We start from the raw sequence: 10,906 nt of genomic DNA on the forward strand, positions 1-10,906 counted from the left end.
ACCAAAGGGCCTGAGGCTTCACCGGTTTGCTGGGGGGGGTGTTAGCCAGGTGCCTGGCATGTGCTGTAGCTGGCACCCTGTGGGGTGGTGGCGTTCTGGCAGCAGGCGTCACCTGCGGTGACCGTCTCACCCCTTCACCGTCCTCGCGTGCAAGTGGTCAGTCTTTGAAGCAAACGCTGCATCCGTGTGGGGCGCGGGACACGCTCCTGCCGGGGTGCTCCGGCCCGCGGGAAGGGTTTGCTCTCCGCCTTGTTCGCCAAGTGATGTCAAGTCTGGGGTGCCAGGGGCTTCCTGGGAGCCAGGCGGGGGGGGGGGGGGTGCCTGCCTGGCGTACGTGACCTCCTCTGAGCAAGGCGGGGGCCATGTGGTGTGAATGACCAGACCCCACTCGGAAAATAGCCAGGGTCAGCGTCACGGCGCCTTTCTCAGCTGGGAGGCTGACCTGGGGGCGTGGGGGGGGGGACTCGCCTCTGCCAAGCCCCAGCAGTGGGAGGGGGCAGGAGCAGATGCCAGGGGAAGCGCTGGTGCCCCGATTGCAAAAGCCCCCCGCCCCCACCTTTGTGTGCCGGCTGCTGCCATGTGTCGAGAGTCAGCAGCAAACCGGGCTGGCCCAGGGCCCCAGCTCTGGCCCGTCCCCCGGGCTCCCACCTGCCAGGACGGCTACCACGGCGAATGGAAGGAGCGAGTCGTGCCACCTTGCCTCCGTTTATTACCCAGACGGACTCATACACCGAGCGCCACGGTAACAGCAGCGGGCCGAGCAAGACGGGGACGCTGACAGGGAATTCCTCGCCCCGGACTATCAGCCCAGGGGATTCAGGCTGCAAATGAGCTCCCGAGGTCAGCCCTGTCCTGACATCTGCAGGGAGCCGCTCGCCACCCTCACGCACCAATCCTCCTCCTGCAGTGCCGGCCAGCTGAGCCTCGCCTCGCGCCTCCCCATGCCAGCAACTGCAGCCTCCCGGGTCTGCCGCATCGCCACTTCATCACTTGTCCTCCCCGGGCTAGGGACATGATCCAGCTTCTTGACTCTCGGTCACTTGCGTTAACCACTAGCCCACATTCCCCTCTGAGAGCTGGGAATAGAACCCAGGAGTCCTGGCTCCCAGCCCCTGACTGCTCTAACCACTAGCCCCCACTCATTTCCCAGAGCTGGGAATAGAACCCAGGAGTCCTGGCTCCCAGCCCCTGACAGCTCTAACCACTAGCCCCCACTCCTTTCCCGGAGCTGGGAATAGAACCCAGGAGTCCTGGCTCCCAGCCCCTGACTGCTCTAACCACTAGCCCCCACTCCTTTCCCGGAGCTGGGAATAGAACCCAGGAGTCCTGGCTCCCAGCCCCTGACAGCTCTAACCACTAGCCCCCACTCCTCTCCCGGAGCTGGGAATAGAACCCAGGAGTCCTGGCTCCTAGCCCCTGACTGTTCTAACCACTAGCCCCCACTCCCCTCCCCCCGCTGTGCTGTTAGATCCGAAGCTCATCAGCTGTTGTGACAGCTGATTGACAGCCCAGCCGAGAAGGCCGTTCTTAAAGAGACAGCGTTCTGATTGCAGCACCATCAGCATGCATGGCGCTGTACGAACCCACGGGCCCTGCCCCACAGAGCTCACAGCCTAACTCGAAAAGCCACATGCAGCCACGGCGTAACCTCGCTGAGCTTACACCCGGGATGGCTTTGGCCCCGGGATGGGGCCTCTACAGTAACCCCGCGTTGCCCGGCTCACCGTGGGTACTTCTCATGCAGGGGGAGCCGTGAGCTGGGAACGCAGAGCCCTGTGGGCAGGTCCGTGCCCCGGCCCCTCAGCCCCTCTGCGCCTCCTGGGACAGCGAGCGGGACAGGGAGCGGGGGAAGTCCCACTTGCCGAAGTCGGGCCGGCTGGGCTGGATGACGGGGGGCAGCTCCTTGGTGATCTCCGACACGGCCCTCTTGTCCCGGCACTGCCCGCTGGGCGGGGCGCCCCCGGCCAGGGCCATCTCGAAGTCCGTCCTGTGGCGCAGCTGGGGCGGGGTGGCTCCCCGCTCGGCCTTGGCGCTCAGGTCGGCCGGCACGAAGAGGGGCAGGGGCAGCGCCCGCTGGTAGGGCAGGGGGTAGCGGGCCAGGGGCTCGCCCAGCCGGCCCAGCCGCATGAGGAGCCCGGGCGATCGCTGCACCACGAAGCGCGTCTCCTGCTGCTGCCAGTACGTCTCCTTGCGCCGATCGTCCGCCTCCCGCAGGCAGCAGCTGGGGGCAGGGGGAGAAACGTTAGGGACCCGGGGAGCAGCCCCCGGCAGCCCCCCCATCGCCTCCTGGGAGCAGGGAGCCCAGACAAGCCCAAGGACCCAACCCGCCCCCTGAGGCTGGGGGGCTGCGACCCCTGGGGCCATGGGGCAGCGAGAGACTCTGGGGTCCCTTCTGCCCTGAGCTCCACAGACGCCCGCGCCAGGGGAGCTGCCCTGCAGGCCCGGGGGCAGGGGGGGCACAGGGGGGGCCACACTCCACCCCATCCCCCACCCTGCGCCCAGTCAGACGCTGTACCCAGGGCTGGGGCTGGGGACAGAGGGGGGCCTTGCTCCACCCCAGCCCCCACCCTGCGCCCAGTCAGACGCTGTACCCAGGGCTGGGGCTGGGGTGGGACAGGGGGGCCTTGCTCCACCGCAGCCCCCACCCGCTGCCCCCAGTCAGAAACTGTACCCAGGGCTGGGGTGGGGAACAGAGGGGGCCTTGCTCCACCCCATCCTCCAGTTAGATGCTGTACCCAGGGCTGGGGGCTGTGGGGGGACAGAGCGGGCCTTGCTCCACCCCATCCCCCAGTCAGACGCTGTACCCAGGGCTGGGGGGGGACAGAGGGGGGCCTTGCTCCACCCCATCCCCCACCCTGCACCCAGTCAGACGCTGTACCCAGGGCTGGGGGCGCTGCCCCAGAGCTGGGTCTGCCTCTCTCCTGGTCGGCGGAAGGGGCAGCCGCAGGGGGACGGGCTTGGGCAGGGGCTGCAGAGGGGAAGGGGCACCGCTGTGCCCAGGGGCTGCGACCCCTCTGCCCCAGGCTGGCTGGGCACGGAGGAGGGGCCAGGGCAGGGGTCCTGTTTGCTCCAGGGCCCCCCGGCTGCCCCTCCACGGAAACTCCCAGGGCTCCACTCAGCCCAGGGACGGGGGCACAAGGAGCCCAATGCCCTGTCCCGCTGCCCGGGGTGCCCGCGCCCCACACTCACCCCTCCTCGGGCCTGGTGGAGAGCGACAGGTCCCTCCATTCGGCCGTGAAGGATTCGTGCCGCACCACGTCCTCCTCCTTCACCAGGCAGCCCAGCTCGGCCGCCGACAGCACCCCCGCGCTGTGCAGCACCATACGCTTGCCGAACATCCTCGCCCTGTGGGTCGCCTGGCCTGGGGGGGTGTGTGAGCCCGGCTGTGTGTGAGTGTGTGTGTGAGTCCGGCTGCGTGTGTCTGAGCCCTGGGTGCTTGGCCGCCCGGGCCAGGGTTTATAACGCCTCCCTGCTGCTATTTCCGAGCCACGTCGTCAGGGGCTATATCTGCCCCACGCGGTCACGCTCCAGCACTCCAGACACCGGACACCACCCGCGTTTGCTGTTTACTGGAAACCAGCCCCGGCCTGGCGCTCGTCCTGCCGTGCCAACGTTTATACCCCTGCCCCTTGCGGAGCCTTTGGGAAGCTGCAGGGGTCTCGCTACGGGGTGTGTGTGGTGGTCGGGGGCGGTGATCCTGGGCCACTGTCCACGCCAGGTGGCCCCAACCCTTTCGGAGTGTGAATTAACCCTTTGCAAACCCCCCAGCCCAAGGCGGGAGGACAGGGCTGGTCACAGGGAGGTGAGGTGACCTACTCTGGGTCACAGAGGGAATCAGTAGAAGAGCTGGGAATAGCCAGGAGTTCTGATACCCTCGCCTATCCTGCTCTAACCACCAGACCCCACTCCCCTCCCGGAGCTGCGAATGGAACCCAGGAGTCCTGGCTACCAGCTCCTGTACGCTAGACCACAATCCCCTTCTAGGGCTGGGAATAGAACCCAGGAGTCCTGGCTCCCAACCCACCCTGCCCCCGCTGTAACTGACTAGATCCCGTGCCTCTCCCTCCCACAACTTCAAAGGCCAAGGCTAGTGGGGAAAAGGGGTGGTGGCTCTTTTAAAGGTCTCCCCCTTGCCTCAGAGCTGGGAGGGTGGGGGCGATACCACCGGAGCCGGCTGGCTGGCTGGTGGGGCCCAGGTGAGCCAGTGGCCCCTGGATGGCAGAACCCAGGTGTCCCGAGAGAGCATGTGGAAGCTGGAACTGGAACTGGGGGCGGTTCTCGGGTTGGGTTTCTCATTGACGGGCCGGGCTTGGCGCTGCCCCAGGCCATGGAGCACAGGGCCTGCTGGTCACCAAGTTTGGGGGTTGAGCTTATCCTGAAACCTGACCCTGGAGGCCCCCTGTGTTAGTGGCCCCCCCGGCTGGTGAGCTCCCAGCCCCTTGTTCGGTGGGCCCACCCGGGGGCAGTGACAACTGAGCGAGCCCATGAGCTCAGCACACTCCCCCGGCCCAGAGACGCAATGTGAAAACCTCGCCCAGCCGGGAGAATGTGTGCTGAGCAGCCCGGTCTGGCTGTCCCGCCGGGGACAAGGGGATGGGACTAATTATAGACGCCCTGGGTCCAAGGATTCCTGGGGGCGGGCGGTGTATCAGCATGTGAAAGACTCACACTTTCCGGGTGGAGACTTGCGGCTTAGAGCAGGGGGGCAGGGAGCCAGGACTCCTGGGTTCTATCCCAGCTCTGGGAGGGGAGTGGTTACAGCAGGCGGGCCCCTGGATCCTTCATGACCAGTAAGTGGCCTCCAGGTATTGGTCTCAGTGGGGAGCCAACGACTGACCAGGCCGATGCCCCCCATTCTGGGCATGTTGGGCAGGGGGGAGCAGCCCGTGCTGTGCGGGTCAGCAGAGGACCCCAGGCTGTGGAGCCGATGCCCTTCCACCGGCTCTGGGATCGCACGCCAGGGGCCGGAGAATCAGCTATCAGCCTGGCCCCGGCAGCCTGCCCATGCAGCCAGCACCGACAGTGACAATTCCCACCCCCCGCAAAAAGCCCGCCAGCAGCTCACTGATCAAAACATGTTTGCCCCGCCAGAGAGCTGGGATCGGCCCCAGTTAATGGCCTTTCGCTGACATAATTTATGAGCTGAGGCAGCTTTTCCAAAACAGCCTGAAAGCACCTGGGGCCGCTAACCCGTTCCAGGCCTGGCGTTATCAGCTGCACCAGAGCTATTTCACAGCCACAATTGACAGGGCCCCGAGGCCGGCCCCCCTTGCCCGCTAACTCCATTACCGCCCTGGTTTGCATTGTGCCAAGGAGCCCCTTCCCATCACGTGGGTGGGGGGCTCTGAGCGGATCATGGGCTGGGAGGGGAGCTGGTTTGTTCCTGCCTGGGACTCTGAAATCAGCGAAGAGGCTGAAATTGGCGAGGGGAGGTGGCAAAGGGAAGCCCCCTGCCCCTTCCCCATTGGCTGCGGTGGATCTCCCCCCAGCCCAACCAGTGCTGGGAAGGGTTCTAACGCCTGGGGTCCTCAGGACAGCCCCATCTCGCCCCTGGCAGGGGAAGCACCAGGGAGCCAGGGTGGAGCGCTAGGGATGGGTTGAGCAGGCTGGCCAGCTGGTGGCTGAGAGCTGGGGTCCTGCTGGTGCAGAGCTGCCTCCCCTGGAGCACATCACAGAACCACCCTGCCCTTCAAGTGCAATTAACAACCTGTGTTCCCGAGGGGCCTATGGGGAAAGGAATCAATAGAGCTGTGTGTTGGGGGGGGACCCATAGCAGGGGGCTGTGGGTGGGGACTGAGGGGCACCAGCAGAGCCTTGGGGGGCAGGGCCCCACGGCTAGACTAGCAGCGGGCTGCAGGTCACGATTGAGGGGCACCGGCAGAGCTGTGGGGGCGAGCACAGGGCTGGAATAGCACTGGGGCTGCGGGTGGGGATTGAGGGGCGCCCGCAGAGCTCTGGGGGGAGCTGGCACTTCCCTTACGCTCATCTTCACAAGCATTACGCTCACTTGTGCAAACCCAGACCGCGTCAGGAAGCTGAGCCGGTCGGTGTGGAACGGCAGCTATGCCGGAGCGGCAGGACGCAGCTCGGCCCCCCCGGCGCTGACACTAACCTGGTTAGCCGGGATGAACGGCCACAATAAAGTCGCCTTTCAATACGCTTGGCAAATGACCATCCGGTGCAAGATAAACTAATCTCCCACCCCACCCCCGCCGTGTCTCTGGGGCCTCCATTAACTTCCCTAAAGGTCCATCCAATCACTGCACAACAAGCTTCCTCCCCGCCTGGCTGGGCCGGGGGGCCAGCGTGTTTCGGGGGGCGGGGGCGGGAGGAGGCAGCTAGAGAAACGGCCTCAATTTCCATCCGCCCTGCGGGGAGCACCAGGTCCCATCTGCCTGGCACACGTTGGGCCCTAATCCGATTGGGCCAATTAGCACATTGCGACGCCCTGAGCCACCCAGGGCAGGGGCTATAAAGGCCGCTCCCTCGGCCCCAGCTGGGCGTGAGCCGGCCGCTGATCCCCCAGCCATGAGCAGCATCGCGGCCGTCGGGGAGAGCTACCAGAAGTTCAACCCCAGAGCCTACCTGCAAAACAACTACATGCCCCCCCGGGCTGACTTCAGCTCTGAGGACTGCGTGGTGCCCTGGAAGCTGCGGTGCCTGGCTGAAGCCTTCGCCACAGGTGAGGGTTGGGGTGGCGGGGTGAGACAGCAGCTGTAAATGAGCCTTTAAAGGGCTTTGCAGGCATCAGTGGATGAAGCCTCCAAGCTGTCTTGGGAGGGGAGTGTCACAGCCTCCCTGTTACTGATGGGGAAACTGAGGCATAGACTGATGCCATCACTCTCGCTGGGCCGCCCAGGGAACTGGTGGCAGAACTGGGAGCAGAACCCAGGAGTCCTGGTGCTAGGGTGACCAGATAGCAAATGTGAAAAATCGGGACGGGGGTAATAGGCACCTCTATAAGAAAAAACCCTGAATATCGGGACTGTCCCTTTAAAATCAGGACATCTGGTCACCCTACCTGGTGCCCAACCTCCCACTCTGATCACTACGCTCCGTTCCCCTCGCAGTCCGGGGGAGAGAACCCAGGAGCCACGACTCCCACCCCTCACCTCTGCTAGGCCGAAACTCTCCTTCCATTTCTGCTCTCACAGCCTCCTCCACTGCAAAGCAGGTAACCAAAAAACTCACCCACCCCACACCCCTCAGCACACGTCCCTCTGTACCGGTCTCCCTCGCCCCCCAGGTGACATCCACGGCCGCACCCTGATCGACGTCGGCTCCGGCCCCACCATTTACCAGCTCCTGAGCGCCTGTGACCACTTCGAGGAGATCATTGCCACCGACTACCTGGAGGTGAACCGGGCGGTGCTGCGCCGGTGGGTGCAGGGCGAGCCTGACGGCTTCGACTGGAGCCCCTACATCAAACACGTCTGCCGGATTGAGGGCAAAGGGTAGGCGGCTGCGGGGGGGAGGAAGGGGGCAGGCTGCGACCAGCTGGTCAGTGGCCCCAGAGCCGGGGGAAGAGCTGCTGGTGTGGGGTTCGGCTGGAGGCAGCCCCGGGCAGTCTGTGCGGGAGCGAGGGGCGTTCGAGCAGGACTGGACGCAGCAGCCGCTCTGGCTGATGCTCCGTGGTCCGGGCTGTTTGTGTGACCTGAGGGTGTCGCTTGAACTCCCAAAAGGTCGCTGTTTGCTGGGTGGAAATGGACGGGGGTGGGGGGAGGATTTAGCAACTGGGTGACAAGCAGGGGGTTTGCTGAGCCCCAGGGTTAAAGGAGCCAGGGCAGCCTTGGAGTTGTCGGCCAGCACACGCATGAGCATGCGGCGTGTCACAGGGAGCGCACCGCCGCCCCAGCAGTGTCCCACACGTTCACACACACAGACACCCGCTCACCCCCCCTCTGCTCTTTGAGCCCCGCCCCCGATCGCTGAGGTCACCAAGTCACTGCCCCTCCAGCCTTACAAAGTTGATGCCCAGCAAGCCCCAGTGTCCTGGGCCCGCTAACCCACCGCCTGGCCTCACCCCCAGGGGCTTTGCCCTGCCAGCCAGAGAGGCCAAGCAGCGAGGGCACCAGCGCTCCGGCTCAGCGTGACCCTCACACCAGGGCTCTGCCAGGCTCTGGCTTTCAAGACTCGCTCGTCAGCCCTGCTCCGAAAAGACAAGCTGAGCCGGCCTCCCGGGCTGGAGGGCAGGTCTCCTGCAGCAGGGCTGGGGGTAGGAGCTGCTCGCAGAAAGCAAATTGCTGGCTCCAAAAGAACCAACCGGAGAGCGTCAGCGATGGTGCGGGGGGGACGACTCGTGCGTCCGGTCACGTCACTGCAAAGCCCCCGCGTTGATTGCGACCAGGGCGCTCCTCAGGGTACAGATTGCTAACCAGTCCCAGGGCCAGGGTCTCTGCCCGCCCTGCTTGGGAGCAGCGAGTGACGGGGGGGCAGGGGGGGAAATGATCTTCTGAGTGCAGAGAAGTGTTCTGCCCACGGGCTCTGGAGTCCCTCCGGCTCTAGCTCGCCCAGACGGTTATACAGCTCCTCAGGGAAGCGGCTGGGCACCTGGCCAAGGAGCCAGCTAAACAGCCCCTCCCTAGGAGTCTCAGCGACGGAGACGGACCACGGGTGGGTCCCTCTTATCACCACAGCACCTTGAGTGGGCATAAAAGGCTCACCCCGCCCCATCCGGCACATTTCCAGGGGCCAGTTGGGCCTGAATTCCCCTTTGGCGCCTCTGATCCCGTCACCCCCCTTAGAGCACCGTAAACCCCCCCCTCCCTCCTAGGTGCGGCTGGATACACTACCCCCTGCTGCCCATTGCTGGACTCCCGCGCCCCCTTTCTCATGGCCAGGCCTCATTCTTTTCTGGCTTGCACAGGGAGCAGTGGAAGGAGAAAGAGCAGAAGCTCAGAGGGAAACTGAGGCAGATCCTCCCCATCGACGTCCACCAGCCCGAGCCACTGGGCTCCCAGGTGTGCCAACCGGCCGACGCCCTGGTCTCCACCTTCTGCCTGGAGGCGGTGAGCCCTGACCGGCCGAGCTTCGAGAGAGCCCTGAGTAACGTTACCACCCTGCTGAAGCCCGGGGGCCACTTCCTCCTCATTGGTGCCCTGGAGGAGTCTTTCTACCTGGCCGGTGAGGCCAAGCTCTCGGTGGTCCCAGTGAGCGAGGTGGACGTCAAGGAGGCCTTGAGCAAGAGCGGCTACCGCATCCACGACTTCCGCTCCTACCTCATGCCGCCCGGCCTGAAAATTGGCGTGGATGACGTGAGTGGGGTCTTCTTTGTCCATGCACAGAAGAAGCCTGTGGCCTGAGGCCCGTGGCTAGGCAGGCCTGGGCACTCCTCTTGTTCTTTGCCAAGATGCACATCCTACAGCAAAGTGAAGCTTGGTAGCTAGTAATGCAATAGATGCATCCATCCTAGGCAGATAACCTGACATGCTGCGTGACTCTCCTTAAGGCCCCCTCCGCCCCCAGCTCCAAAGCTCATCTCCTTCGCACGTGGTAGCCGATTTAGCAGTGAAGGGGTTAAATGAAACTGGAGGCAGGTGGATTAGCTGGTTCTCTGAGAGGCTCATAAATTCTAGGCTTCTATTAATGGCAGGTCCTGTTCCCCTGTGTCTGCGTAGGGCCAAGCATGGCTTGAGCAGTTACTGGAGTATCAGGCAGGGTTGGCTTTCGGTAGCACCAAGGTGCTCCTTGTGCCGTACAGAGTGAAATCCTGCTCGGGTCATGCATTTCGAGAGACCCCCTGATCAGCACTTTGCGGGGGGGGGGGGGTTCAAAGTGCTTACATCATTCAGTTAATCTGCCAACCAGCCTGTGAAGCAGATCTGCCTTACCACCCTTGTTTTATAAACAAGGAAACTGAGTCACAGAAACTAAGTAGGGGCTAGTTAGAGAACAAGAGCTGGGACTCAGCCACTCAGCCACTTCCCAGTTCCTGATCCTGCACTCAATGCACTGGTTTCTCCCTCTCCACATCGTTTTACATGACATGCAGCCACCTCTGGGGCAGAACGCAGCAGCTGCTAAAGGGCAGACAGTAACATTCCACAAGAGTTTAGAACAGGTAATGAAAAACCGCCTCCCACTCCATCTGAAAGTGAAAGGGGAGTAGGAGGTAGGCAGAATATAAATTACCCAATCTGGAATTTCATTGTATAGGGAGAATACAAAACTAGGTAGAATTTCAGCAGGATTCCAACTTCAGAATTAGCGCAACTTAGTTTTGGTACCAAACCCATCCGCTGAAGACTTTAGTGGGAACCTCAGATAATTTAGGCCCAACGGTTAGATTTTTACTGTATGTTTAAAGAACATTTCAGAGAACCTACTAATGATGAGATGTTTTCATGATTGCCATGGCACTTTACCTAGACATTTATTTTGTGACTATAGACATGTTCCATGCTGTTCTCGGAGAGTGATACACTGTGCCTTTGTTTTACTGCATGAAAATCCATTGAAAATAAAAGCTATAAAGTAAAGGCAAAGGGGGCTGTCTAGATTCACTCGGAGTTGGGGAAGTGTAAATGTTAAACAAACAGCCCACAAAGCAGCTGCATGTCTCGATTTAAGTAATCCCAAAGTGGTTAATAGTTCAGCTGACAACTTTAATAAATACAGGACGTTTAATTTGGAACCAACCCTTTAAAGAAATGTTTGGGAAAAAACAAAACAAAGGGCTTTCCCCAAGATGCGGGGCACAGTAACCCCACAGGGACCCTCTCTAGTTAACTCTCTCTGCAAAAAATTGCCTGGAAGCCAAGGGTGGGATTTTATAGTGCTTAATTGAGGGCAGAGTACCGCCCTTAGCCGGGCTCTCCAATTTCCTCTTGGGGCTGCAGCAGCAGACGCAGGACCTGCAGGTGGCATTGGTCAGACGTGAGGTGGCGTAAAGACACAGCGTCTTTCA

The 10,906-nt window shown here is 62.4% G+C and overlaps 2 protein-coding genes across 2 annotated transcripts; one reads left to right on the forward strand and one right to left on the reverse strand.

Moving 5' to 3' along the window:
* Window positions 1–692: 692 nt before the first annotated feature.
* Window positions 693–3,613, reverse strand: LOC119564538 (telethonin-like). The gene is made up of 2 exons (XM_037887061.2): window positions 3,190–3,613; window positions 693–2,221 (listed from the first exon to the last, which is right to left on the reverse strand). Exons 1-2 carry the CDS (start codon window positions 3,336–3,338, stop codon window positions 1,801–1,803), a joined length of 570 nt encoding a protein of 189 aa, XP_037742989.1. The 5' UTR covers window positions 3,339–3,613; the 3' UTR covers window positions 693–1,800.
* Window positions 3,614–6,478: 2,865 nt separating this feature from the next.
* PNMT (phenylethanolamine N-methyltransferase) lies at window positions 6,479–10,484 on the forward strand. Its single transcript, XM_007062042.3, has 3 exons — window positions 6,479–6,682; window positions 7,247–7,454; window positions 8,867–10,484. The coding sequence occupies exons 1-3, from the start codon at window positions 6,529–6,531 to the stop codon at window positions 9,300–9,302; spliced, it is 798 nt and encodes a 265-aa protein (XP_007062104.2). The 5' UTR covers window positions 6,479–6,528; the 3' UTR covers window positions 9,303–10,484.
* The last annotated feature ends 422 nt before the right edge of the window (window positions 10,485–10,906 follow it).

Source organism: Chelonia mydas, chromosome 27 (genome assembly GCF_015237465.2).
Source record: "Chelonia mydas isolate rCheMyd1 chromosome 27, rCheMyd1.pri.v2, whole genome shotgun sequence".
Lineage (NCBI taxonomy): Eukaryota > Metazoa > Chordata > Testudines > Cheloniidae > Chelonia > Chelonia mydas.

Bases quoted from the DNA above. Each gene is read 5' to 3' on its own strand.
- PNMT (XM_007062042.3), top strand. From the start codon at position 6,529: ATGAGCAGCATCGCGGCCGTCGGGGAGAGCTACCAGAAGTTCAACCCC. The intron at 6,683-7,246 runs GTGAGGGTTGGG...CTCGCCCCCCAG, and splicing joins GGCTGAAGCCTTCGCCACAG to GTGACATCCACGGCCGCACC. The intron at 7,455-8,866 runs GTAGGCGGCTGC...TGGCTTGCACAG, and splicing joins TGCCGGATTGAGGGCAAAGG to GGAGCAGTGGAAGGAGAAAG.
- LOC119564538 (XM_037887061.2), bottom strand. From the start codon at position 3,338: ATGTTCGGCAAGCGTATGGTGCTGCACAGCGCGGGGGTGCTGTCGGCG. The intron at 2,222-3,189 runs GTGAGTGTGGGG...CCCTGCCCCCAG, and splicing joins TCCACCAGGCCCGAGGAGGG to CTGCTGCCTGCGGGAGGCGG.